Source organism: Pongo abelii, chromosome 4, assembly GCF_028885655.2.
Source record: "Pongo abelii isolate AG06213 chromosome 4, NHGRI_mPonAbe1-v2.0_pri, whole genome shotgun sequence".
Taxonomy (NCBI): domain Eukaryota; kingdom Metazoa; phylum Chordata; class Mammalia; order Primates; family Hominidae; genus Pongo; species Pongo abelii.
The window spans coordinates 147,726,141-147,753,737 of NC_071989.2; the positions used below are offsets into that span (position 1 = coordinate 147,726,141).

Sequence of the window (27,597 nt, forward strand, 5' to 3'; positions counted from 1 at the left end):
TTTGAATCCCAGAGAAAGGTGACTTATCTGAGTTTACATAGAAGTTAGTTAGGGGCAGGGCTGGGATTTCAGACTTAGGTCTTCTGGTTCCCCATGTAGTTTTCTTTTCCTGTTATATACCATGCTTCCTGTGGGAATTAGAAGACGGCAATTGTAGAAAAACAACTCTACATTTTTAGTGAGGATTCTAAAGTAAAATTAATCCATCAGCAATTCCCCAGTTACTTTAAACATAATTTCAACACTTGTTTAACATGTTTCCTTGGTATTTAGTGTTTAAAGAAAGCTACATACCATAGTTCGATTAACAGACTTCCTTGTTCCGTGCTATTCCTTTAATTTATGTGAAGTTACTGGATTTCTGGTTACACTTAAGCAAACTGAATTTCAATTCCTACTTTCTCTTTAGAAAATTGATGTAATTTAGGCCGGGTGCTGTGGCTCACACCTGTAGTCCCAGCATTTTGGGAGGCCGAGGCAGGCAGATCACGAGGTCAGGAGATCAACACCGTCCTGGCTAACACGGTGAAACCTCTTCTCTACTAAAAATACAAAAAATTAGGCCGGGCGCGGTGGCTCACGCCTGTAATCCCAGCACTTTGGGAGGCCAAGGCGGGCGGATCACCAGGTCAGGAGATCGAGACCATCCTGGCTAACATGGTGAAACCCTGTCTCTACTAAAAATACAACAAAAAATTAGCTGGGTGTGGCGGCAGGCGCCTGTAGTCCCAGCTGCTCAGGAGGCTGAGGCAGGAGAATGGTGTGAACCCGGGAGGCGGAGCGTGCAGTGAGCTGAGATCGCGCCACTGCACTCCAGCCTAGGCGACAGAGTGAGACTCAAGTCTCATAAAAAAAAAAAAACTAACTAAATAAATAAAAATATAAAAAATTAGTTGGGTGTGGTGGCACGTGCCTATAGTTCCAGCTACTCGGGAGGCTGAGGCAGGAGAATTGCTTGAACCCAGGTGGCAGAGGTTGCAGTGAGCCTAGATCGTGCCACTGCACTCCAGCCTGGGCGACAGAGCAAGACTCGGTCACAAAAAAATAAAAAAATTGATGTAATTTAATATGATGTATAGCTTACATCTGGTTCTTTTTTGGGGTTAAGTATAGTCTTACAGACTGAGTTCTTTTGTCTTTTTTTTTTTTTTTGGAAGATGTTTTTGCATGAGGATCTAGGTTGACTTAGTACCTGAAACTGTGTTAATGAACTTGCTTTTTTATGTACTTATTTTCCAGGTCAAGAGCAATCTGAATCCAAATGCAAAGGAGTTTGTTCCTGGGGTGAAGTACTGAAATATTTGAGTAGACGGGGCCCTCTTTTGGTGGATGTAGCACAATTTCCACACTGTGAAGGCAGTATTAGAAGACTTAATTGTAAAAGCTCTCTCGTCACTGTGTTACACTTATGCATTGCCAAAGTTTTTGTTAGTCTTGCATGCTTAATAAAAGTGCTGAGACTGTTATTAAGTAAAAAGCTGTCAAACATTTACTGAAAATAGAATTGGCCCCATGGCTTGATGTGAAGACAGCAAGGAAAGAAGCACCAGTCAAGTTGTGAACAAGCACCAAATTAAAAGACCTAAACCTTACTAAATTGTCTTTTTTTGAGGCTAATCTATCACTTGTTAATGTCTAAACTTTAAAATCAGTACATTTGAGTTCCAGCTGTTAAGCATATTTCTCAGACTTAAATTGGATTATGTCCGCATCAAAAAGAATCTCCGTTTTCTGAAGGTCTGTTCGTTAATTTGAGATAATTTGTTAAAGACAAGTGTGTCATATTACTGAGGCTACAAGTTAGTCAGCAGATGAGTACCAGTCCAGCCTTTTCTGGTATGTTATTGTTAGAAATATTGAGTTCTAATGTTACATCTGAGGAAGTATGTAATTTGAGAATTGTAACTTCTAAGGGATTCACTGCATCATAGCTATGCCTGTATGGAGTCTAACATATGACCAACACCAACCCGTAATCCAGCTGAACAAAGATACTGTAACATTATGATTTGAGTGGTGCTTTTCCTTGCTTTGTTAACCATCACAAGAGTCTGCAGCACAACTTTTCTTTTAACAAAGCTAGAACAGTTTTGGCTTCTTAAACTTCATATTTGGGTAGGTTAAGCTGCCATACGTGTTCAGTGTGAATAGTGTTTAAGTTGAAAATATTGTAAAAAATTATATTTTTTCAAAAATATTTAAAAAAATAAATAATAGTAGAACTGAGCAGATGGTTGTGTTTATTGGTGCTGGAATGTACTGTAGTGGTGTTACTCACTTGAGTATGGGCCCAGTGCCTCAGGACAATCTTGCTGGCAAAATGTGCTAAGCTTTCAGGCTTTGTTAGATTCTAACAGGTATGTTGCCATGCAAGTGCCTTTCCAGAATATAGCAGTAGAATAACCCCATTGCCCATCCTTGCTTCTTAATCACCTCAGACTTCAGTGTCAGGGGAATCCTAGATAGTCATGTAAGAAACTTTACGGCTGACCAATATGATGGTGACCTTGCTCTAATAGAACCTCCATTGTTTTTTGTTCTTCACAAGGGCTTTTCTTGAGCTTGTTAGGTTGAAAAAGATTAAGAGAGCCATATAGTCAGTTCTGACTCACATTCTTCTGGCAGTGGGTGCGGGGGAGGTTCCTTGGTGTGGGCACCTGTACCCCAGTGTGTGGTTGGTTGGTTGGTTGGTTGGTTGGTTTTTGGAGCTGGAGTCTTGCTCTGTTGCCCAGGCTGAAGTACAGTGGCACGATCTCAGCTCACTGCAACCTTCACCCCCCAGGTTCAAGTGATTCTCCTTCCTCAGCCTCGCAAATAGCTAGGATTACAGTTGTGTGCCACCACACCTGGCTAATTTTTGTATTTTTAGTAGAGACCGAGTTTCACCATGTTAGCCGGGCTGGTCTTGAACTCCTGACTTCAGGTTATCCACCTGCCTCGGCCTCCCAAAGTGCTGAGATTACAGGCGTGAGCCACCGCACCCAGCCTTTATTTATTTATTTATTTATTTATTTATTCATTCAAGACAGAGTCTCACTCTGTCACCCAGGCTCGAGTGCAGTCATGCAATCTCAGTTCAATGCAACCTCTGCCTCCTGGGCTCAAGCGATTCTCCTGCCTCAGCCTCAAGTAGCTGGGATTACAGGCGCCTACCACCACGCCTGGCTAATTTTTGTATTTTTTTAGTAGAGATGGGGTTTTGCCATGTTGGCCAGGCTGGACTCGAACTCCTGGCCTCAGGTGATCGCCCTTAAGAGTAAAGATTCTCTAATGTGGCTTTTGTTGGGGAAAAAAATTTAAAAAAAGAAAAGGGGGCTCTAGGCTGGGCACGGTGGCTCACGCCTGTAATCCCAGCACTTTGGGAGGCCAAGGTAGGTGGATCATTTGAGGTTAGGAGTTTTGAGACCAGCCTGGCCAACATGGTGAAACCCCATCTCTACAAAAATTAGCTGGGCATGGTGGTAGACACCTGTAATCCCAGCTACTCAGGAGGCTGAGACAGGAGAATTGCTTGAACCCGGGAGGTGGAGGTTGCAGTGAGCCGAGATGGCGCCACTGCACTGCAGCCTGGATGACAGAGCAAGACTCTGTCTCAAAAAAAAAGGAAAAGGGAACCCTAGCCAGACTTCCTGGATGTGAATCCTGTGATCATGGGCATATCACTTAACCTTTCTGTACCTTCCTTTTCACATCTCTAAAATAGCAGTAATAACTGTCTCTGGATTATGTGAGTAGTTAATATATATAAGTACTTAAGACATAGAAAGTCCTGTTTTAAGTGTTGTTATTTTTACTATTAAGGAGTCATCTAGGCTACCCCCTCTTTTTGGGAACTTTTCTTGTCTGTCTGAAGGAACGTGCACATTGAACCCACTTCAGTGTTTAGTAGAGAGCCAGACATCTGCATTACAGATAGTGATGGAAGGTTTCCGAGCATCAGCTGCCCATGCGTTCTGAAGCCCTAAGGACAAAGTATCACCTCATCAGGGCTTGTACAGGCATCGTTTTAGGATAAAGGCATCCTGTTTTAGAGGGTTTTAATTTTATGATGTTATTGAGACAAGGCAGTGTATATGAGAGGATTTTTCCTGTTCTTGTGCTGCATTTCTTAACATTTTCCATGTCGCATATCAAAGTGATACTTGTTTAGCATACTGGAGTACAAGAATGAGGCTGCTGGTGGCTAGAGTTCTTAGCTCAAGGACTCCAGTTGGCCCAGATTCTGCCCAGGTGTCTGGAAGGCTAGAGGATCTGCATTTGAGCATACTTGTAGCCTCTTAGTGGCCCACACTAGTTGGGAAGTTCTGCTGTTACTATGAAATGGTAAAGGAATTCCACCCAAAATCCGTATGTTGACTTTTTACCCAGCTCACCTTCTCTTTGAGGACATTCAAACAGTTTACAAGAAAGAGAACTGAGTAGTTTGGTTTTTCTTTGGTTAAAGCATAAGAATGTTTTGATTATTCAACCCTCCCACAAAAACCATAGACACTTCCTACCTTTCCTGGAAGTCATTTTTCAGACCTTGGTGCACACAGATGCAGTTTCTGTATTTTCTGGAGTGTCTTCTGGAATTGCAATCTGATCTTTTGAACTTAAAGAAAATCCTTTGAAGACTGGGCAGATAGGAATGTATTTCAGAAAGGCAATTCTTTTTACTATGCCCATCCCAATGGGGAAGTCGTAGCTCTTGAGGCTGGAAGACATGTCACTGTTGGCATGAGCCCCAGCTTTCCACTGTATCAGACCACGCTCCTCTGGGCTCCCTGGAAGAGGATAGTGGGGTCATTTACCAAGGCCAGCAACCCTCAGCCACCCCCACTTCCCGTAACCTAGTCCTAAGGCAGACTTCTGGAATCAAGTATCTTCCTTAACTATCATTTGGTCCTAAAACATGGCTGAATCTATGGTTTCTGAGCTCCTAACTTGGCCAGAGCTCTAAGGAACACTAAAGGATACTAGTTAGAATAGTATTTATTGTGTAACTACAGTGTGCCAGGCTCTGTGCTGAGTGCTTTAATTTCATTATCTTGTTTCTTCAAAACATACCCCTGGGAGATGTATAGACACCATTGTACAAATTTTTATTTTATTTTATTTTATTTATTTATTTTTTTGAGACAGTCTCGCTCTGTTGCCCAGGCTGGAGTGCATTGGCACGATCTCGGCTCACTGCAACCTCCTCCTCCTGGGTTTAAGCGATTATCCTGCCTCAGCCTCCTTAGTAGCTGGGATTACAGGCATGCACCACCATGCTCAGCTAATTTTTGTATTTTTAGTAGAGATGGGGTGTCACTGTCTTGGTCAGGCTGGTCTTGAACTCCTGACCTTGTGATCCGCCCGGCTTGGCCTCCCAAAGTGCTGGGATTATAAGCATGAGCCACTGTGCCCGGCCTATACAAAATTTTAAGATGAAGAAAGGGACAAAACGTTAAGTAATTGTGAACCTAAATCTGTGAGTGTGTAGTAATGTGTGTTAGGCCCGTGGGGACCAAATCAGGTCCAGATTGTGTTCTGGGGGTAAGGGAGGCATATTTTGAAACACTGTAATCAGTGTTAATATTTCATATTATGATTCCATATGTGAAAAATAAGCTCATTTTTATAATACAAACTTCAGAAAGTCAAGCTAAATAAAATCTTTGGAGGTAGGGATACACCAAATAATTTGTTTGTTTGTTTGTTTTTGAGACAGTCTTGCTCTGTTGCCCAGGATGGAGTGCAGTGGGTTGATCTCGGTTCACTGCAACCTCCGCCTCCCAGATGCAAGCGATTCTCCTGCCTCAGCCTCCCGAGTAGCTGGGATTACAGGTGTGACCCACCACGCCTGGCTAATTACTGTAATTTTAATAGAGATGAGGTTTCACCATGTTGGCCAGGCACTGGTGTCGAACTCCTGACCTCAAGTGATCAGCCCGCCTTGGCCTTGCAAAGTTCTGGGATTATAGGCGTGAACCACTGAGCCCGGCTAGTAATTTTTACAACTAGGAATTCTCCCTCAGGTGGGACAGGGTCACATGAGATCTCAGGTTTTCACAAGAGGGCTGGGATCGACAAAGACTAAAATACTACAAATCAAGCAGAAGGAGTAGGAATTTCCACTTGCTGGCAGCCCAGGCTGAGAACAAACCCATGAGCAGCACAAACCAAGTTATGTTCCAAAATCTCACAGGAGAGGGCACTGAGGGAAGGTGGAGTCCCCAGGGAAGACTACCTGGAAGAGACACTGTTTGATTGGGCTTGGCTCCACAAAGGGCATACACAGTCTGGAAGAGACACTTTGATGGGCTTGGCCGTACAAAGGGCACACACAGTGGGCACAGTAGAGTGGGATGAGCCACAGGTGTGGTGTAGGACTGTGTTCCTGGTGTCCGATTACCTCGCACCACTGCCAAGACACACATGGCAGCCAGCCCAGAGCTCCTTCTAGCAGACCAGTCAGCCTGCCCACTACATCCCAACCTTCAGTGCCTTCTATACTTCTCCAAGCTCCCTCCTTTTTCCTAGGCCTCACCCACTCTCCCTCATCAGTAAACCCTCCCAATAACTCCAGCCCGGCTTCCTTAATTTCATTGCTTGCTTAAATCTAGTTTTACCACCTATCTTGTGCCAGGAGCTCCTCTAAACAAATTGTTACTGACTTACACTTTTTGGCATATCCTCCTCAGTGTCTGATTCAGGGCCAAGCTGGTAAGCTCTAGCAGCATGGCTGAACTAAACGGACTGCCCTCTAAAGTTGGGCTCTGGATAGGTAAAGACAAAGAGCACCCTGTCTCTACTAAAAATACAAAAAATTAGCCAGGCGTGGTGGCGGGCACCTGTAGTCCCAGCTACTCGGGAGGCTGAGGCAGGAGAATGGTGTGAACCTGGGAGGCGGAACCAAGATTGCGCCACTGCACTCCAGCCTGGGCGACAGAGCGAGACTCCGTCTCAAAAAAAAAAAAAACAATAAAAAAAAAACATGCAAAATGGCCCGTCCCCAGCAGGAAGTTAAGGGCTGGAAAAGTCTTTTGCTATTCCATGGTTAAGGACAGGGTTTTGAGCCAGCTAGACCTTAGTTTGAATCCAGGTTGTGTGACCTTAGGCAAGTGACTTAACCCCCCTGAGCTTTAGGTTCCTCAGTGGATACTGAAGACTGCTGAGCTTATGTGGCGTGACACATAGGATGATTCCTGGCAGGGACAGTTGTGATGCTCAGGTGGGTTGAAAGGTGGTGTATAAGGGACTCAGGCAGTTCTGCAGCTGTCGTTAAGGATGACTGGATAGCTTAAACTAGCCATCCAAGTCACAAAGAAGCCTCTTCATGTACCGATGCCTACCCAGATGCTCTCCATCTCCTCATATTCCCTAGGCATTGAGGCTGCCACTTGACTGTCTCAGGCCTATAGGATGGTCTGTTCCAGCCCCCAGTCTAGCATCCTCTAAATGGGCAGGGGTACCATGTTCAAATACCCACCCATCCATCGAAGGGACAGCTGCTACCAAGAGCACCCTCCTTTGATTCTGCCTAAAATCCTATGGGGAACCCTGGCCCTCCTCTGTCCTCCCCAGCCCCAACCCACCAGCTGTGCAGAGACAGCCTCTGACACCTATGTTATGTGAATATAAACACTTGGATCTTCAGACAGAGGGAGGCAGACAGGACCTGTGGCTGTGATCAGGCTGGTAAGTGACGAAATGGAGGCCCATCGTCTTGCTACTACCATCCCTTATGTCTCTATACTGATGCAGTCGTTAACTCCTGTCTCCATGGAGCCTTCCCCAGTCCTGCAGCCCAGGTCCCCTGAAACCCTCCACAGAGGCAGTATGGTGCAGTCGATGGGACACAGGCCATTGACTGCGTCAGATGGGTGTTGTTAAAAATCCCAGATTTAGCTAGATGGTATATAGGATGCACCTGTACTCTCAGCTCTTCAGGAGGCTGAGGCAGAAGGATTGCTTGAGTCCAGGAGTTTGAGGCTGTAGTATGCTATGATCACACCTGTGAATAACCACTGCACTCCAGCCTGGGCAACATAGACCCCCATCTCAATTTAAAAATAGAGGCTAGGTGTGGTGGCTCACGCCTGTAATCCTATCACTTTGGGAGGCCGAGGTGGGCAGATCACTTGAGGTCAGGAGTTTGAGACTACCCTGGCCAACATGGTGAAACCCTGTCTCTACTAAAAATACAAAAATTAGCTGGGCGTGGTGGTGCACACCTGTAATCCCAGCTACTTGGGAGGCTGAGGCAAGAGAATCGGTTGAGCTCAGGAGGTGGAGGTGGCAGTGAGCCAAGATCATGCCATTGTGCTCCAGCCTGGGTGACAAGAGCAAGACTCCATCTCAAAAAAAAAAAAAAAAAATAGAGGACAGGTATGGTGGCTCACACCTGTAATCCCAGTACTTTGAGAGGCTGAGATGGGAGGATCACTTGAGCCTAGGAGTTCAAGACCAACCTTGGCAATAAAGTGAGACCCCGTCTCTACAAAAAATTAAAAAATTAGCCGGGCATGGTAGCATGCACCTGTGCACCGGTAGTCCCAATTATTTGGGAGGCTGAGGCAGGAGGGTCACATAAGCCTGGGAGTTTGAGGCTGTAGTGAGCTATGATTGTGCCACTACACTCCAGTCTGGGTGATAGTCTGAGACCCTGTCTCAATTAAAATATATATCCCAGATTTGCGATGTTTTAATTTTTTTTTTTTTTTTGAGATGGAGTCTCGCCCTGTCACCCAGGCTGGAGTGCAATGGCACGATCTCGGCCCACTGCAACCTTCGCCTCCCGGGTTCAAGCAATTCTGCCTCAGCCTCCTGAGAAGCTGGATTACAGGCACACGCCACCACACCCAGCTAATTTTTGCATTTTTAGTAGAGACGGGGTTTCACCATGTTGGCCAGGCTTGTCTCAAACTCCTGACCTCGTGATCCACTCGCCTTGGCCTCCCAAGGTGATGGGATTACAGGCATGAGCCACCACGCCCAGCCGTGATGTTTTAATTTTGTGACTTTATGACTTTGTGGTTTTTGAGGATGAAGTAAGACACTTAGCTCTGCCTTACCTATAGTATATGTTTGCTAAATGTTAACTGTTTGTTATCAGAGCACCTGGTGACATTTATTTTATATATTTACTGGCATCTTTATATGGGCCCCACAAAGTATCCTCCACAATCTTTGCAAAAAGCTCTGGTACCAGAGGGAAATGTTAGTGGCTCTTCTAGTCGCCATTGTGGCAGGCTGCTCACATATTTGGAGTGGATGGATTTTGCCAACAAACTGATGCTGCATTTATCTCTGTCCTACTCTGAAGAAAGCAAAGACATCCCTCAGCCCAGTGGCTATGAAGAAATGGAGAGGAGGCCAGGTGCAGTGGCTCATGCCTGTAATCCAGCACTTTGGGAGGTTGAGGCGGGTGGATCACTTGAGGTCAGGAGTTCAAGACCAGCCTGCCCAACATGGTGAAACCCCATCTCTACCAAAAATACGAAAATTAGCTGGGCATGGTGGCAGCCACCTGTAGTCCCAGCTACTCAGGAGACAGGAGAATCACTTGAACCCCCCGGGAAGTGGAGGTTGCAGTGAGCTGAGATCGCACCACTGCACTCCAGCCTGGGTGACAGGGCGAGACTCCATCTCGAAAAAAAAAAAAAAGGAAAGAAATGGAAAAAGTGGAGAGGAAAGGATTCACAGGGTCCAGCAGTGACTCTTCTGGCCCCTTCCTCTTCAAGACCTCTGAGGCATGTCTGTGCCTCATTCTCTCCCTCCAGCCGGTGAGCACTCCACCAGCCCTTATATTCCTGATGCTCCCTGCAGGGCCTGCATCGCATGGGACCTAGCCACAGCTCCAGCTTAGAGGCCATCTGTTGGAGTCCATGAGTCCAGCCTAGTTCTTCATTCCCCTCCCAGGACCGAACCATACCTGGCACTGTGTTGTCAAGTATGAAAGCAAGGCACCCGCCCACAAACATCTCCGTGGTCAGCAGCACAGTCAGAATCTGATCCACTTCAAGAATGCCTGTGGAATAGGCCAAGGGCCAATGGGTGTCATGGCCCAATCCGGAGAGCAGAGTTGAGGGACTTCCTTTTGTGCAGCCATGGCAAAGGAACAGTACAAAGCCCTGTCTCAAACCTATCTCTGTCTTTCCTATCTCTGGGTTAAAATCCCAATTCTGCCAGTTGCTAGTTGTTCACCTGGGACAAATCACTGAGCCTCATCTTCCTCACCTGTAAAATTGAAATGATAATGGAGAAATGATAAGTGTAGATAAATGGAGCTGTTTTGAAAATTAAATAAGCACATGTAAAGGTCAATATCTGTCCACAGGAAGTGTCTTAGTAAAGGACAGCTGTGACCCAGGCTCTCAGCTGCTGGTTGACACCCAGAGTTGGGTACGATTTGTGGCTGTAGCTGTGTGAAGCCTTTGAGGGAGGGGGCTGTGCTCAAAATTTTGGGCCCACCCCGCCTTTGGAGACAGTAAACAGCTGGAGGCACCTGTATTGATGGCGCCAGGATTGGACTCCAGGTAATTGGGCAGCGTGAGCCCGAAGAACATGGAAAATCCCAGCACGAAGAGGTTGCGAGAGGAGTTCATGTCCACAAATTGCAGGTTGGACAGCCCCACAGCTGTAATCATGCCTAAGGGCGCAGGAGAACGGCTGGAGGCGCCGCACACGCGCAATCCAGGTGGGTCCCACTCGGCGACCCGCACCGCGACCCGTGGCCCGCTCCGGACACTCACCAAAGAGAGTGCAGAACATGCCCCCGAGGATGGGGTCAGGGAGCGAGGCGAAGAGGGCCGTGAACTTGCCGATGGTGCCCAGGACCAGCATGATAGCCGCACCATACTGCACCACGCGCCGGCTGCCCACCTGCCGGGGAGCCAGCGGGGAAGCTAGACCTGGGGACGAGGCTGGGGCGGGGTTAGTTCCAGGGGCGGGGCCTGTTATAAGAGCGAGGCATAAACCTACTGGGGCTTGATGCGGGGGCGAGGCCTCTCAAAGACAGGGTGGGGCTAAACCAAAGTGGGGACCGAGTTGGGGCGGGGCCTGCGGCCCACGGAATTAGGGCAGGACTTGGCTCTGGCTCGTCGCGACACCTTGGTAATTCCCAGGACGCCAATGTTGGGACTGGACGAGGTGGACCCGTTGCCCGTGCCCAATAGCCCCGCGATGATGCAGCAAATGCCTTCGGTGAAGATGCCCCTGGGAGGAAAGGGAGAGTCGGGGCTCGGTCCAGCCTCTGCACCAGTCTGTGTTCCCCCATCATCTTAGCAAGCTGCGGTCCTCTGGGGCTGTGGGGGCTGCAGCTATCAGCTGTAGCACTCCCTACTCCAGGCCAGAGTGCTCAGGCTCCAGAGCTAGTCCTAGTGCCCTGGCACTTACTCCTGTGGGTAATTCTGGCCTTCAGTTTCCTCCTGGGATAAATACCGGTGCCTGTCTCACAAAATGCTTCAAAGATTGCATAAGAATGCACAGCCAGAGCCCGGCACATGGAGGGCTGTCAATGACGGTGGTTCCCTTTGGACTCCGCCATCTTCTCAGCTACTCCCAGCAACGACAGAGGGGTGATAAGAGGGCACCCCATCGCACAAACGAGGAGAATGAGGTCTGGAGCGTGTTCCCGACTTGCCTAAGCCTACCCCCTGGGCCTCCACCCCATTCCTATGTGTGCTTCCTGGGGGGCCCCTGAGGAGATCAGATACTGAGGAGGGCAGGTAGGCTACCTGTTGATAGCATGTACTGGAGGGGGTGGTGCACCAGCCAGGCGGGCACAGGCGTAGTAATCTCCGATGGACTCAATGATGCCTGCCAGAGTGGCGCTGAACATTCCCAGGACGGCAGCCGCAGTCACTGTGGGCAGGCCCCACTGACCTGTGCCCAGAGCGAGACAGGATGGTGGCTACAGTGAGGAGACTGTGATGGTTAGGAATAGACAGGGCAGTGCTGGAAGGAGCAAGAGCAGATCAGGAGACCTCAGGCTGGGATGGGAGCTATACAGTTGTGGGAGCTTATTTGAGTCACTCAGAGCCAGGAAGTGGGACTGAAGCTTTGTCTAAGTAAAACACCACTCTGCTGGGCGCACTATAAATGTGCAGCTAATGCTAGGTGTGTCATCTGCTGGATTGGGGTCACCAGGAGTCTGTCTCATAGGTGGTCTCAGTTGGGGGCAGAGGGGCCCAAGGGGTGTTGCTCACAGGGGTAGGGGATGCGGATCCAGGGTGCGATAGCCATGATGTCACCACGGGCATCGGTTCGTGCCTGGAAGCCATAGGCTTTTGGGTCTGCGGGCAGCACGTCTGTCAAGGTCAGGACGTAGCAGAGCAGCCACACGGTCATGATGGCCAGCACGATCTGAAGCAGGGGGGTGAGGGGGCACTGAAGGCACTGTAGGTCTCTGTCCAGGCTAACCTGCTCCCACCTCAGCCCAAGCCCTGGCCATAATCCCAGCCCCAGCCGCCTGCCAGGTCCTCACAGGAAACATTTTGAAGATCTGGATGCGGAGGAGAGTGAGGCCCTTGCCCCAGCGGTAGACAGGCAGCAGGAAGGTGAGGTTGCGCAGGTACTGGGAGAAGAGGATGATCAGGAGAATGGAGCTGGGGGCAGAGGCACAATCAGGAAGTGGGTGGGAGGCCAGGCTGGGGCCGGGAGCCGAGAAGAAGGACCACAGACGTGAAGAGGGTAGGGTGCTGGGGCTGGGCAGGGATCAGGCCTGGTGCCTGCTCACCAAGCTGAGATGCCCCAGTGGGAGCCAGCTCGGTCGCCAGCAGCTTGGAAGACAGAAAGGCCAATGAGGGAGACAGTGGGGGTGACTGTGAGAGGCCCAATGTAGTTGAGCAGGGCCCCAGGCAGCCCCAGCAGGCCAATCACCACCTCCACCACGCTGGACACCATGATTGCACCTTGGACCTGGAAGGGCAAACATCAGCCGTAAGTCACCACGTAAAGGCCATGACCTGGCTGCTGCTAGCAGGAACAAAGCTCCTGGACCACCTCCTCAAATCCCCAAACTCAGCGGCCACCCTCACTCCCATACAGCCCCTCCTCAGGACCCGGCCTCTTCGCTTACATGCAAACCCACCTCCCGTATCCGTGGGTGCCAGATATGAGAGGTGTTCAGGGGCAGACTCCAGTTACCGTAGATCTCCTCTGGGGGTAGAGTCAGGGACACACACACGGACCAGGTACAGAGACAGAGAGGGAGAGAAGATGCTGCCATGGCTGCACCCTGGTGTCTGGACCCGGGACAGTTGCTCAGACCTCCAGGTCTCTGGGCCTCCCCTTTTCCCCAGTGCAGACCCCAGAAGTGTACCCACCTTCTGGGGGGCATTTCCATCTCTCCAGAGCCAGTATGGCTTTGGCTGGAACCAGAAATGCAAAGGCACTGGCCTGGAACAGCGGCAGCCTGGAGGAGAGGCACAAAGCAACAGGGGTGGGGAGGGGCGGGTGGGGAGGAGGGATATAGACGCGGGGAGAGATTAGGAAAGGAGAGCACAGAGACAGTGACAGAGACACGAGGGACAAGGGCAGATGGAAATCGTTGAGGCCCCAGGGAAGACCATCTCTAACATTTTGGCTGCCCAAGGAATAAAACAAATGGAGCCCCCAGCTCAAAACCTGCCCCCTTCCCACCACCAGCTCCTGCACCGTGAGGAGGGAGCACCTGCCCGGAAGTGGACAACTCAGTTCCCGCATCTGGGTTTCTCTCACAATCTTCCCCTGTCCCCCGCCGCTCAAACAGCTCAAATGCCACCCAAGCCTAGGGCTGTGCACTCGGGGGCGTGGGGACCCGGGAGGGTGGGCTGTCGAAGAGGCTGGCACCAGCCCTGGGAGCTAGCTCAGGGCTGCCATTTGGGCAGTATTCAGAATGAGGCTTAAGAGGGGAGAGCCGGCTAGGCTTGGTGCCTCACGCCTGTAATCCCAGCACTTTGGGAGGCCAAGGTGGGCAGATACAAATACAAAATTAGCCGGGCATGGTGGCGCATGCCTGTAATCCCAGCTACTTGGGAGGCTAAGGTGGGAGAATTGCTTGAACGCGGGAGAATCGCTTGAACCCGGGAGGTGGTGGTTGTGGTGAGCCGAGATCACGCCACCGCAATCCAGCCTAGGCAAAAAGAGCAAAACTCCGTCTCCAAAAAAAAAAAAAAAGGAGTGGAGAGCCAGCGAGGGTACATTCCCTTAAACTTGCAGATGCCTGGTCTTTGAAGGGTGCCTAGATCAAGGTTCCCAGGGTTGGGGCTGTGCTGCCCAGCTCTAACGCTGGCCTGGGATAGGAGAAGCAGGTGGAGGCAGATAGCGGCTTTTTTGTCTCACCGGTGTCCTCTGGGAGCCCACCTGCTCCTGTTGTGTGGATCACAGTGGAGGGGTGGCAGGGGGCGGGGGGGGGGTGGCTGGGCGGCTCACCGGATGCCCAGGGTGGTCTGGATGAGAGTGGTGATGCCCACGCACGTGAAGATGGTGCCGATGAGCTGACTAACCATGTGCTGGTCGTGGCCCACACACAGCGCCTCAGCCAGCAGGAAGGGCACGGCGATGGTACCACTGAAGCATGTCAGGTAGTGCTGGGCAGAGGGAGAGAGCAGAGTGCATGAGGCAGGACCCCAGAGCTCCAGGGAGAGGGGACAGCCTGGTGTCCTCATGCCTGCCTCAGCAGGCCTGGACCCGGCTGCCTGCCCAGGACTGGCAGTCCCCACAAGGGATTCCCAGAGAGCTACTGCTGACCACTCTGGGGGTCACTAATTTCCGCCCAAGATATTCCTGCAGCTTCCGTGGAGTTGGCTCTGCTCCCTGTCACCAACACCCCACCTGGCAAGCGTCACACTCCCCCAGGGAGTTCATCTTCTTTCAGGACTCAGCCTCTTCCCGACTCCTGCTTGCTGACAGCCACTGTGCTGACCTCAGGTTTTTCTTCCTGTTACCCAAGATACTCCCTGCTGGCCAGGGAGGGGCTGGAGTCCCCGGGGAGTGTGCAGAATGAGGGCGGGGAGGCCCTGGGGGACCCACCTGGAAGCCCAGCAGGATGCACAGGTACCAAGGCGGCACGTCCTCGATCTTGTACAACATGTCAAACTTAGGCTCTGTGGGTAGCGGGGTCGGGGGGTCCCTGGTGGATTCATGCTGGAGGCAGCAGAGATAAGTAGCTTAGGGTGGAGTGATGGGGACAGGCAAAATCCATTCTGCCCCAGAATCAATCAGGCAGCCCAAGTGGCCTGTCAGCAACTGAGAGTGGGGTTCCCGCCCTCCCCAACAGTCCATCCGCCCGGCTGCCACACGGCCTGGCCACAGTTGTCTCCCACTTCGCATTGCTTCCCGCAGGGATGAGTCTACTGTGCCAGCTTCTAGAGCCCTCAGGACCTGCCATTTTAGCCAGGGAAGTGGACCCTTAAGTCAGAAGTCTTGGAGACCACAGGAGAGGGGGCCAAGAGGGCTCAAGACTGTGGACAAGTCCAATCTGGTCCCACCTCTGCCCCCTGGAGATCCTTGGGGTGTCACTGGCGGGGAGGTTAGGCCCCTCCTGAACCCCAACCTGGAGTCAGCCAGTCCCAAAGCTGCAGGCTCCTTCACCCCCACCTCCACCCATCCGCCAGTTGCCACATTCAATTTGGGACAGTCACTCTTACCAAGTTCATCAGAACGTTTATCTCTGGCCTCCAGGAAGAAGGCCTGCACAAGCCCTCCAGCCCCCCACCCCCCCCAGCCCCCACCTAGCCCCCACCCCCAGCCCCCAGCACCTGTGTCCGGCCCTCGGGGTCCTCCTGGGCCCTCATCTTTGGGGCACAGGTTTGAGCGGTTCCTGAGGAGAAGAGGGGATGACTTTACGAAGGCCAAGGAGGAGGACTTTACTCCACATATCAGGCATTGTTTGAAGTAAATCTGTAACCAGATGCCCAGCTCTGGATTGCGAAAGGGGGCCCCGGGCAGAGGTAATGTATTAACTCTCACTAGGACAATAAAAGCCACCCAAGCCTCTGCCACATGTGCCCTTCCCTGCCCACATCTGCGCCTGGGCGCCGGACCTGTTCTTGTTTCCCAAGAGAGGGCCAGAGTCGAGGGGGTGAGGACCAGAAGTTTACCAAGCCCCAGGTGAGCGGAGAAAGAGGGAGTGGAAACAGGCACTTATTATGTAACCCCCTGTATGAGGCCCTTCCCCACTGATTAATAACCAGTTCATCATTATCATCATCATCATAGTCATTCTCGTCATTGAGGAATGGCCTTGGCCTTGTGCCAAGAAACATGGATCTGCACTGTCCCAAGTAACCCCTGTGCTGGGCGGTATTAACCCCTTTAACAGCGAAGGAAACAGATTCAGTAGATGTGATTTGACCCAAGCCATGCAGATAGCAGGTTTGCAGAAACCAATCCTAAAATTCAGGTTGGTCTGAGCTGCCTTGCCCCCACCACCCTGCACCCCTCAGGGTCCCTGAGGCAGGCAGCAGATGGGCCTCTGCAGGCGGAGCTGCCTAGCTGTCAGGACACAGATCCCTTTCCCCTCCCAGCCACATAATTTCTGGGACCCAGTGCAAAGTGAGAATGTGAGGCCTTTATTCCAAAAGTATAAAGAATTTAAAGATAGCAAGAGCATTAGACGGAGCGTGGGGCCTTTCTATGCACCAAGCCCTGTGTGAGTGCCCATCACCCAGCCCAGGAAGGCAGTCCTGTGTCCAGCCTTTCCCCCCTCCTGGCAGGCCCAGCCCAGCCTGGCCCTAGGGCCTGAGGATGGCAGAGGGGGACATGCGGAGGGGCCCTAAGAGCTCAGGCTCCTCAGCTGGTGAGGGCTGGGCCTGAGGTCCCCATTCTGTTCCCCTCTGGGCTGCCCCAGCCCCAGCACTCTAGAGCCCACCTACTTCTGGGTCGCTGTGCCCATGGCCAGGCCCTGCCCGAAGGGCCAAGGGGCAGCACCGCTCTCCAGCTGGGCAGCAGCTTTATGCCACAGCACTGAGTCCACCTGCCTGCCGGCGTCCACACTGTTCCTCTGTCCGCCTGTCGTCTCCTCTCCCTCTTGGCTACTGCTCCCAATTTCCAAAGTTGCTGGACCAGTTTGAAGCCTCTGCAACTCCCCAGCACTTTTCTCTCCAACTTCTCCTCCCAGAACTCCCCAGGGTGCTGTGGAGACCAAGCCCGACCCCCTGCAGACACAGCTCCACGGACACTCAATTCAACCCAAACCACACAACACGCATAGAGAACAAGGTAGAGAACAAGGTCCCAGATCCATAGTAGCACGAAGGGGCCCACACACCCAGAGCTGATGCAGCCTCTCTAATCACCCCACAGAAACACAGGTCCACGTCACAGGTGCCCGGCTCCACACCCTGTCCTGACAGCTTAGTGGGTTTCTTGGGCCCTGACTTTCCTCCTGGTGTCTAGGGGTTCTCTTCTGAGTGAAGGCCACGGATGGTGGGGCTTCAGGCAGGTCCTGGAACAGGTGAAGGATGGAGGGGGCTGAGTGCAGCTCCCAGGGAAGCTGGAGTGGCCAGGGCCTGCCCCAGGCACCTCCATTCCCCCAGCAGCCCGCCTCCTCAGTCTCCTAAGTCTGAATCCCCTCTCAGCCCTACTACTACTCAGCCAGGGACTTGGCCCAAACATCTTCTGTTGTCTAAGTTTCGGTTTCTGCATCTGTCAAAGGGGGATTAGATTGTCTTCCTGTACATGGCTCTCGTGCAAAATAAAAATATTTCTAAAAACGAGGGTTAGAATGTTCTGTCTCTCTCCCAGGGCTTGGCCAGATCAAAGACACCCACAAAGGAAACTGAAAGTTCTGGTGCCACCGATCTCCAGTTCCCAGACCTAGGTGGGGTCCAGGGTTCCTTTACTAAGCAAAAGCCCCAGCCAGACGAATTTCCGGAGAAAGCAGGACTGAGAACCAAAATGTTGAATCTGGCTGGTCAGAAACCCAGGGCCCGTCCATACCAGCTGGGGTCAAAGGCAGAGTGTGGAAAATGAACAGCCGTTGGGTGTAGACCCAGTGAGACGTGTGTTCTGGGAGGGGTGCAGATAGCATGGAGTGGCTGGAGTAGGTGTGCCACAAGGTGGCCTGCGTGCACAGTTTTCCTTGGTTCTCTTTTCTCATGAAGGCTCTGAAGACCTGGGATGTCACTGAAACCACCTTTGCAAAATTATGAGTGAAACAGTGAAAGAGATCTAGCTTAATCAGTTCCATCTTGCTTCTAACCTCCAAGTTGTCCTTCTTCATTCCTGAGTGTAGGCTGAACTAACCTTGGGAGAAACTTCGTTTTTAGTTTATAGTCTAAAACAAAGACAATAACAGCCCTTTCTCAAAGCAGACCTCCTTCTTGCCTGAGGACTAGATTGCCTTTGTAGGATGGACTAACATTGGCCACAAGATTAGAAATTTTGGTTTAGGAGTCATGCAGCTGGAGGTTACAAGATTCTGACCCCCTCTAATCTGCTCCTAAGATCAGTGCTTGAGATGCTTTGCAGACCCTGCACTTGATAGATCAGCTGGCACCACCCAGATCCATAAATTGGCTCGTTGGGACTTGTGGTCCCCACCTAGGAACTGACTCAAGGCAAGGAGACAGCTTCGACTCCCTATTATTTCAGTCCTGACCAATCAGCACTCCTGGCTCACTGGCTTCCCCGCCATCCACCAGGTTGTCCTTAAAAACTCTGCTCCCTGAATGCTTAGGGAGACTGATTTGAGTGATAGTAAAACCCTGGTCTCCTGCACAGCCAGCTCTGCGTTAACTACTCTTTATTGCAATTCCCCTGTCTTGAGCAATCGGCTCTGTCTAGGCTTGGGCAAAGTGAACCCTTTGGGCGGTTACATCACCACACCATTAACGGCTCCCTCTTACCTCTGGAAGTTGTAGGGATGCAAATGCAAATTTGGCCTTCTGTAGGAGGGATGTAATATTGTGAAATATATATTTGGTCTTTGACCTCGTTTCCTGGAGTACAATTTCTAAAATCTTAGAATCCCCAAAATGATGTCTTCTTGTGTGCTAATGATTGACTGATGGCTGGCAGCCCCTAGGGTAGCTTCAGGACAGGGGCTGGTTACCAGAGAGACCAAGGCAGGATTTCAGCCTCCCCCCACCCCCCATCCCCAGCCAAGGGAGGGCAGACAGGTTGGAGGGTAAGTTGTTCGCCAATGGCCAATGGCTTAATGAATCATGCCTATGTAATGAATTATCCACAGAAACTCAAAAGGGCAGGGTTCAGAGAGCTTCTGGATAGCTGAACACGTGGAGGTTCCTGGACGGTGATGCATCCATGGAGGGCATGGAAGCTCCGAGCCCATTCCCCATACCTTGCCCTACACATCTCTTCATCTGTATCCTTTGTAACATCCTTTATAATAAACTGGTAAACGTTTCTCTGAGCTCTGCGAACCACTCTAGCAAATTAGTTGAACTCAAAGAGGGGGTTGTGGGAACCTCATCTTGAAGCCAGTAGGCCAGAAGCTCCAGAGGCCTGGAGTTGGAACTGGTGTCTGAATGGGGGACAGAACGGGGGACTGAGCCCTCAGCCTGTGGGATCTGACACTATCTCCAGGTAGATAGTGCCAGAATTGAATTTTGGAGGGCACCCAGCTGGTGTCGGCTGCAGAACTGCTTGCCTGGTGTGTGTGGGAAAGCCCCCATGCATTTGGTCACAGCCATCTTCTGTGTTGTTGTTGAGTGAGAGAATAGAAAAAGCATTTTGAAGGCCGGGCGCGGTGGCTCATGCCTGTAATCTCAGCACTTTGGGAGGCCAAGGCGAGCGAATCACCTGAGGTCAGGAGTTCAAGACCAGCCTGGCCAACATGGTGAAATCCCGTCTCTACTAAAAATACAAAAATTAGCCGGGCATGATGGTGGGTGCCTGTAATCCCAGCTACTCAGGAGGCTGAGGTGGGAGAATCGCCTGAACCTGGGAGGTGGAGGTTGCATCGAGCCAAGAACACTGCACTCCAGCCTGGGTGACAGAGTGAGACTGTCTCAAAAAAAAAAATCGATTTTGAGAGTTTTTTCTTTTTTTTTTTAGAAGGGACATCAGCAGAAACACCAATGTCTGCACTCCCAACCCCCCAAGCACCTTTTGCAGAGAAAAGAAGTGAGGTCACTGGGTTTTATTTGAGTCCAGAGGGGAAGGCCTTGGCTCCCACCCAGGCCCCAGTGCCCTGAGGCTGGAGGAGGGAGGCAGGATGGCAGCACAGAGCAAGGTCTTCCTGCCCTCCTGGCTGCCTGCAGACGGGAGTGGAGACCGTCAGAGCAAGCCCCAGCTTCTTTCAGAGGAGGGTAGAGTCCAGGACTAGAGCTCTTCTCTTGTGGCTGACACCTTCTCTGAGCAGGCCCCCTGGGGTCCCCCACATAGCAATGCCTCCAGAGCCCCTCGGCCTTGTTGGTGGGCTTCATAGATCTGGTCTTCTCCAAACTCCCCCAAGTAGTGCAAACATGTCTTGGAGAGCCTAGGGGAGCCCAGCGGGAGCCTCAGATGCTGCCCAGCACACAGTGGGGCAAACCAAGGCTCCAGGAGCTTCATCCTATCCCCAAGCCCCGGGCATCACCTGGTAGGCCAGGGGCCCCCTGTGACCATCACGCTGATGCTTGGCTCTGGCCCCTCGCTAAGTCCTGGGCCTGTGAGACGTTTCACTTGGTCCACTTCTCGAACTCCGTAGCTGGTGGCAGTGGAGAGGAGAGGAGTACAGTTTTGGCAGGAGCCCAGCCAGGGAGAGACCCATCTCCACACCAAGCTGGACATGCTGGCCGTTTGTGGAATTCAGAGAGGGAAAGCCCCTGGCCTAAGGTCACAAGGTGACCTTGTCCACTGGCCCTCTGCTCTCCCACTTGCTCTCAGCTCCAGAGCCCAGACTTCATCCCAGCCAGCCCCTCCCTTGGACCAGAGTCCTAGAGGAGTGTGTGTGTTGTGTGAGCGGCTGAGTGGGAATCTCCACCCACCAGGCCTGCCCTTGGAGGAGGGAGGTGGGGGCAGGATTGGCGACTCACTCCTGCCAGTTCCGGGAGCAGCTCCGGTCCAGGACATCCGTGTAGACCGACTCGCTCAGCTCCCGCCGCCCCCCAGAGTTTGGGGTATGAAGTTTGGTCTCTGCCTTTGCCAGATTTTGCCACATCTGGAACAAGGAGGGACTGGGAGGCAGGGCCTCAGGACTGCTGCTCAGTTAGGGGGAGGTGGGGAGGATAGGAGCAGAGTCTCTGGGGAAAATAAAGTGGCAAGAGAGCCGTTTGAGCAGGAAGCACCTGTGAGGCTGTTGCATGGCCCCTCCCCCAGCCCCCAAAGCTCCCTGGGATGGGGGTGGGGGATGGGAAAGAAATGCTGAAGTGGTAGGTGAGGCCTGGGCACTGGGGTCCCTCCTCCAGGGCACACCTGCCCAGTGGCACGTGTCATTTTATTTTTATTTATTCTTTTATTTAGAAAGAGTCTCACACCGTTCATTGCCCAGGCTGGAGTGCAGTGGTACGATCTCAACTCACTGCAGCCTCCACCTCCCAGGTTCAAGCGATTCTTCTCCCTCAGCCTCCCAGGTAGCTGGGACTACAGCTGTGTGCCACCACACTCGGTTAAAATTTTGTATTTTCAGTAGTGACGGGGTTTCACCATGTTGGCCAGGCTGGTCTGGAACTCCTGAGCTCAGGCGATCAGCCCCACTCAGCCTCCCGAAGTGCTGGGATTACAGGCATGAGCCACTGCGCCCGGCCGGCACATGCCATTTTAAACCACAAGAACAAGGTGAGAAAAACTGAAGCCCAATATTCAATCGCACAAGTACTCCCAGGCCCCCACCTCACAGAGACACTGGCACGCAGGCATGCTCAGCAGGTGTGTGTGTGAAGCCAGACACACGCATACTCATGTGCAGGCGCTCACACGTGTGCATGTGCACCATGTACACATAGCCAAAGCCGCCCTGTCAGGTTTGGGGAGGGAGTCCAGACTCAAGGATGGGCCTGGAAAGGGAGAAGTCTAAGGACAAGTGAGTGATTCCCTGGGGTCTCAAGATACTGAGGAGGTCTCCCAGATTGTCTGCTGTTAGGCAGGCAGATGGGTAAACTGAGGCATGGAATATAATGAAAGGCTGCATCTGTGGCTTGATGCCCAGTGGTAGGGATTGGGGATCAAAGGCCGGTCGTGGAATGTGAAGTGGGTGGAGGGGTCTGGCTTGAGAAGGGGTGTGAGCAGGGCAGGGTGACAGTGGCGAAGGACTCACCTGGTAAGCCACAGCTCTGCAGGCATCACAGCGCAGGTGAGCGGGCATGTGGGCTGAGTACATCTCCTCATCATCCAGTTGTGGGGCTGTGGCTGTGAGTGGCGCCCTGTCCCCGAGGCCCCCTGGGATGGCCCAGGCTCCCAGCAGCAGCAGCAGCAGTGGCAGTGACAGCCTCATAGCCCCAGGAGCCAGTTCAGCAAGTGTAGTCTGTGGTTGAGGTGCAGATGTGTGTGTGCTTGTGTGGTGTGGGGACCGCCACAGAACACCTGGCCTAGACCAATGGAGAACTGACACCTCACCCCTCCCATCCTCCTCCCACTCCCTCCTCCAGGGCCCTGAAGATGCCACGTGGGCATGTCCTCTAGCTGGACCCTGGCTCCAGCCATCTCAGCTCCATTTCACAGATAGGGAGCAATGAGGCAAGGAGAGGGGCTGGGCCTAGGCAGGAACACATAGGGGCCGATACTGCCCACATCCTGTGATCTGGCCAAGTGGCAGGCACTGTGCTGAGTTCCTTGTGGGAAGAGTTGGTTGGCTGCCGTCATCTTTTTTTGTTTCATTGACCTTTCTGAGAAATGAGACTGTCATGTTTATTCTGCCTCTTCCGACACAAACGCTCAGAGAGAGGTGACAAATCCAAGGCCACATAGCTAGAGGGGCCATGCTGAGAAACCCAAGCCTGATTGACCTCAAGGCTCCCTGGCCACTCAACCACCAGAAGGAATGAGGTGTGGCTGCCAGCCTCCTGGGAGGCAAGTTCAGGGAGACAGGGATGCTACAGTGTTTCCAAGACACACATGGTCTCCTTCCCTAGCCCTGAGGTCCCCTCCACCCAGGCCATAGAGGGCGTTGAGAGGCTGTGGCAGGAAATCAGGCGCCTCACACCAGTTATTTCAGCCATCATGGCTCCATGGTCAGTGATTTATTACACACCAGGATGAGGTAAAGTCACCTGAGGTGGCCCCAGGGCCCTCCATGCCATCAGAGCTGGCATCTCCAGCTAGAAAATGGCCAGTTGTTCTGATTCGTAGCTCTCCTAGTCAGCTTCCAGTCCAGGGCAGAGGGCAGGGACTGCTAGGGACCTGGGCCCCCTGACAGGCCTAGAACAACGAAGGCATCCATCCCCATCCCTGCCACTGCTTCTCATGGAAACTGTCCTTCCCAAATTCATCACATCACACACCAGGCTGGCAAGGGCCAGCCATTTCCAGTTCAGAACTATACACAGACCCCCATGTACACCACCTCCCACCTCATGCAGACCCCCCTCATCTCCCTCAGAGGCTCCTGGAATCTCAGGGCAACTGAAGCGCAGGCTCTGGGCCCTGTCCCTTGCTGTGACTGGTCTGTAGGGCCAGGCCCTCTCTGGGCATTGTTGCCACATCTGTTACTGGGGAGTGGAACCTGCCAAGAGCTTCAGATCCCTGTGGATACTCCACCAGGGGTATCGCTTCTACTGCTGGCCCTAACCCACCTTCTGGCCACACAGAGGGGTCAAGAGGCTCCTGTGGGACAAGAGCCCAACCCTCCCTCTTCTCAGAGCTTCCTGATGACCATTTCACCTACTCCCGATGTAGGGGGTGGGGGACTGAAGCCCCATCCCTGGCCCAAAAATGAGTCAGCTCAGCTCTGAGGGCCAGGCTCCCCATCTTCCCACCTCAAGTTCCAGGCTCACCCCCAAACCAGGCCCTCCCTGTATTCCTTGCTTTGCCTCCACCTGCTGTCCCCCGCCTTAGCTCTCTTTCTCAGAGCCAGCCTGGCCTGGGCTGTGCTGGCCACTTTCCCCCCAGTAACCTCCAGGGCCAAAGCTCAGCTCCTCTTCCTAAGAGCAGACTTGACAGCCAGAGTCCTTCCTGCCACCTCACCAGGGGAACTGGCCAGCCTCACCTCAGCTGGGCCCACCATCAGGGAGGGCAGACAGTTCCCCGCCCTGTCTCCTGCTGCTCCCGTTCCTGCTGCCCCACGGCAGCCACAGCACCTCCTCTGTTCGGCTCCTGGGGACAAGCCCAGGGATGCCTCACTTTCCCTATTTGCTTGCCCGCATATACACATATACACACACCCACACACCACACCACACCACGCCCTGGGAATGCCTGGGAAAGGGATACATAATTTTGTTGGGGGAGGAAGTAGGCAGCCACTTCCTGGGTGACTCCAGCTCCACCAGCGTCGGGGCTCAGATTCACTCTCTGAAGATCACTTCCTGTCCGACGACTGACTGGGATGGGTTAAAGAGAGAGGCGACGGAAAGAGAGGAGGGTAGGGGCTTGGATGCCAGAACCTCCCAGGCCATCCAAGGGCTCCAACTCCATGGCGATAGGCCCGGGGCCTCACAGCGGGAACAATGAACTCTTGCCGGGCTGGGTGGGACCTGAGCTGGAGGGCGGCGCACAGAGGAGCAGGGGAGGTGCGGGGCTGGGGGTCCCGCTCACCGGCAGGTAGTAGGTCCCGTCCAGGGGCCCTGCCTCTGAGACCCAGGGTAGCTGGGGGCTGCCGAGGGCCTGCGGGCCCGGGGACGGTGGCAGAGAGAGACTGGGTATAGGCCCATAGGCGGGCGGGTACAGGCCGAGCCCCAGGGCCAGAGGGGTGTAGACGCGGTGGGGCGGCCCGGGGGAAGAGGACGGCAGCAACACCTCCACGTACTGCCCACTCTCGGGGTCGAAGAGCACCCGCAGCCGAGGCTGCCGCGGCGCCTCCACAAAGTAGTAGCGGCCGCTCTCGGGGTCCACCAAGACCTTCCCCAGGGGCGCGGCCCCGGGCTGCCTGCGCGCTCCCTGGGAGGGGCTTTGCGGGGACCGGTCCGTGGGAGGCGCCGAGGCAGCGCGGGGCTGGGCTGGGGCCGTCCTGCCCGCCGACGCCAGGGGCTCCCGCGGGAGTGGCACCTGGACGGCAGCCGCGGGCTCGGGGGCCGTAGGTGTTGTCTTTGGTTTGGGTGCTATCCCAGGGCTCGGGCTGGCTTGCACCTGAGGGGAGCTGGGGCGGGGCAATCGGACCCCTGCTGGCTCTACGGGGGAGCGCTGGGATGAGCTGCGGGCGCCGCCTAGAGGGCTGGTCCGACCGTCGCCGTCGGGGACCAGGCGCTGGGCCTCTGCATCCCTGTTCTCTCCTCCAGGGCCGCGCGCTCGCACTCGCGAGGTTACCTCGGGCCGGCGACCCAAGGCCAGGGCCCCAGGCAGGCGGATCTCTGTGCGCTTGAAGGGCTTCGCCGTGCTGTTCTCTGCCCTCCGCCGCAGGACCCCGTTGGGCTGTGAGGCGTCCCGGGCGACCGTGTCGAAGGACGGTTCAGGAGGCTCGTAGGGGTGCGGCACGACCGGTAGAAAATCCTTGATGAAAACGGAAGTGTAGTGAGCCGGGGCGGGGGGCCCCAATGCTGGCGGCTCTCGCGTCTTGGATTCGCCGCCCTCCTCCCCGCAGGGGTCGGCAGGAGGCGCAGGCAGCCCAGAGCCTTGTGCTCCTGCCGGGAAGCCTGGCGCGTACGTGGTCTTCACCAACTTGCGCACGTCTCGAGGCCGCGGAATGGCCATGCGCGGGCGTCCCGAGGCCGCCTCTCCAGGACCCAAGACTTCCGAGCACTTATCCGCGTCCAGGGTGCCCACAGGGTGGCTGCCGGGCGGCTCGGGTGCTGCTACCTCTGGGGACGGCTGACTCCCTCCAAAGGCAAGATCTGGAATTTCCCGCGTGGATGGACTCTGCATCTCTATTGGTTCTGGAGTCCCGGGTGCGAACGGTGTAGGCGGTGCCAACTCCTCCTGAGTTAACCCATTCTGAGCTTCCTGAGTAAATGCTATCGATGAGCTCGGCCCCATGGGATCCCATGTCTCTTGGGGAGATGGGCCCCAAGTTCCAATAGGACGATCTGGAGCGTCCCACGGGAAGAAGGCCGGCGGGGACGGGCTGCTACGTGGCTCCACCGCATCCGCGACTGCCGAATGTGGAATCTCCCACCGGGAAGGGGCTTTGAGGGACGGGCTCCTTTCCCCGGCAACACACTGATTCCACTGGGAAAGGATCGGAGGGGAAGGGCTTCTCCTGACAGTTTCCTCGACGGCGGGATTTTGATTTTCCCACTCGGAGGAGGCTTCAGGGAACGATGGGCTACTCACCCTTCGAGTAGTCCGATCCCACGGGGACAGGTTCTGGGGCGACGGGCAGCGAGGACCCCGTACAGCCCCATTTGGAGTCTGCCACGGCGGGGACGGGCTCCTTGGCCTCACAGCCCTACTTGGAACCTCCGAGGGGATCCTACACTCAAAAGGCGGACTCCGTGCCCTCTGAACAGTTCGATCCGGCGCCTCTCGCGGGAACCGAGTCTTCCGCGCCTCCTGGATCTTCTCCTCTGACTGAAGGAAGATGCTGGAACTAACAGGACCCAGCGGCTCCGTCCCGGGCGCAGGCTTGTCGCGCCGAATCGCGCGCTCGCGGAGGCTGGGCCACGGCCTCGGGGCCTTGGCGGGGGCCGAATTATCTCGTACGCGAAGTGGCCGAGACTTAGCCTTCTCCAGGACCACGCGGCTGCTGCGGGCCGTTTCCCGGGTCGCAGGTTCCGACCGCCCCGTGGGCCCGAAGGTGACGCTGCTCGGGGCCGGGGCCTCGGGGCTCAGTTTTCTGGCCAGCGCCGTCTGCACGAAGCCCGCGGCGGCTTGCAGGCGGCCCAGCGACTCGTCCAGGGAGCCGGTGCGCAGGAGCAGCCGGGGGCGCGGCGCGCCGGCCGCCCGCGGGGGACTCTGGGGCCGGGGTCGCAGCTCGATCTGACGCTTGGGCACCGTCCGGGGCCTGGCGGGCGCGGCGCGCTCCTCCAGAGCCACCTCCACACACTCGAACTGCGCTGGGGCGGCAGGACTTGGCCCACGGGGCCGCAGCTCTAGGTAGGTGGCCCAGCGGGAGCCACCATCGGGGACCTGGGACTGGCGTGGGACCGGGGCGGGAGACTCTGGCCCCGGCGGCAAGGGGCTGATGAACGCCGGCTCCGTGAGCTGTTGTTGAGCCTCGCGATCGTCTGCGCCGGAGCAGCCGAACAGGGGTCCGACGCCGAAGATGACTTCCATCTCCCCCGACGGCAGCGTGCGCAGCTGGGGCTGGGGTGGCCGTGGGCCGGAACCTGGGCCTCGCGGGAAACCCGAGCCGGGCCCGTGCCGCTGGCGGCTATTCTGGGCGCTGACGGACAGGCGAGGCTGCGCGCCCGCCCCCCGCCCAGGGGCCACCCAGGGCCAATTCGCTGGGCCTTCCGCGTCCGGCCCAACGTCTGGGGGCTCCGGAGAACCCGGAGCCGTGTAGTAAGAGCCTGACGAACTGGAGGAGTCCTGGCGCCGCGCGAGGGCCGTGGGCAGCTGCCTCGGGAGCCCAGGCAGGGCTGGCGGGGCGAGCGCGGTCAGCATGGTGGGGCCGGACGCCGTGCACTATCTCCCTCGCATTCGCCTCCGCTGGTGGCGCCGGCACTGTCC

At 54.3% G+C, this 27,597-nt stretch overlaps 4 protein-coding genes across 8 annotated transcripts in view; 1 reads left to right on the top strand and 3 right to left on the bottom strand.

Annotated features, from left to right (window-relative positions):
• Window positions 1-2,226, top strand: part of PAIP2 (poly(A) binding protein interacting protein 2) — a 29,913-nt gene extending 27,687 nt beyond the window's left edge. For all 5 annotated transcript variants that reach the window (XM_054555160.1, NM_001133346.1, XM_054555158.1 and 2 more), the window contains 1 exon segment: window positions 1,240-2,226. In XM_054555160.1, coding sequence (XP_054411135.1) covers window positions 1,240-1,296 — 57 coding nt within the window. In that variant the 3' untranslated portion in view covers window positions 1,297-2,226.
• Window positions 105-15,805, bottom strand: SLC23A1 (solute carrier family 23 member 1). The gene is given in 15 exon segments (NM_001133751.1): window positions 105-128; window positions 4,500-4,766; window positions 9,902-9,997; window positions 10,475-10,618; window positions 10,722-10,851; window positions 11,079-11,184; window positions 11,706-11,853; window positions 12,177-12,333; window positions 12,455-12,575; window positions 12,707-12,888; window positions 13,061-13,128; window positions 13,296-13,384; window positions 14,383-14,540; window positions 14,983-15,096; window positions 15,711-15,805. Coding segments are annotated over 14 exon segments (1,797 nt in total). The 5' UTR covers window positions 15,747-15,805; the 3' UTR covers window positions 105-128; window positions 4,500-4,518.
• A 983-nt stretch (window positions 15,806-16,788) lies between these two features.
• On the bottom strand, window positions 16,789-22,388 carry MZB1 (marginal zone B and B1 cell specific protein). Its single transcript, XM_002815943.3, has 4 exons — window positions 22,154-22,388; window positions 20,934-21,058; window positions 20,495-20,605; window positions 16,789-20,395 (listed from the first exon to the last, which is right to left on the bottom strand). Exons 1-4 carry the CDS (start codon window positions 22,328-22,330, stop codon window positions 20,239-20,241), a joined length of 570 nt encoding a protein of 189 aa, XP_002815989.1. The 5' UTR covers window positions 22,331-22,388; the 3' UTR covers window positions 16,789-20,238.
• A 108-nt stretch (window positions 22,389-22,496) lies between these two features.
• Window positions 22,497-27,534, bottom strand: PROB1 (proline rich basic protein 1). Its single transcript, XM_002815944.5, has one exon. It carries the CDS (start codon window positions 27,529-27,531, stop codon window positions 24,487-24,489), a length of 3,045 nt encoding a protein of 1,014 aa, XP_002815990.3. The 5' UTR covers window positions 27,532-27,534; the 3' UTR covers window positions 22,497-24,486.
• Between the last annotated feature and the right edge of the window lie 63 nt (window positions 27,535-27,597).

Bases quoted from the DNA above. Each gene is read 5' to 3' on its own strand.
- MZB1 (XM_002815943.3), bottom strand. From the start codon at position 22,330: ATGAGGCTGTCACTGCCACTGCTGCTGCTGCTGCTGGGAGCCTGGGCC. The intron at 21,059-22,153 runs GTGAGTCCTTCG...TCCTTGTTCCAG, and splicing joins GCAGAGCTGTGGCTTACCAG to ATGTGGCAAAATCTGGCAAA. The intron at 20,396-20,494 runs GTGATGCCCGGG...GGGCTCCCCTAG, and splicing joins GGGGGCCCCTGGCCTACCAG to GCTCTCCAAGACATGTTTGC.
- PROB1 (XM_002815944.5), bottom strand. From the start codon at position 27,531: ATGCTGACCGCGCTCGCCCCGCCAGCCCTGCCTGGGCTCCCGAGGCAG.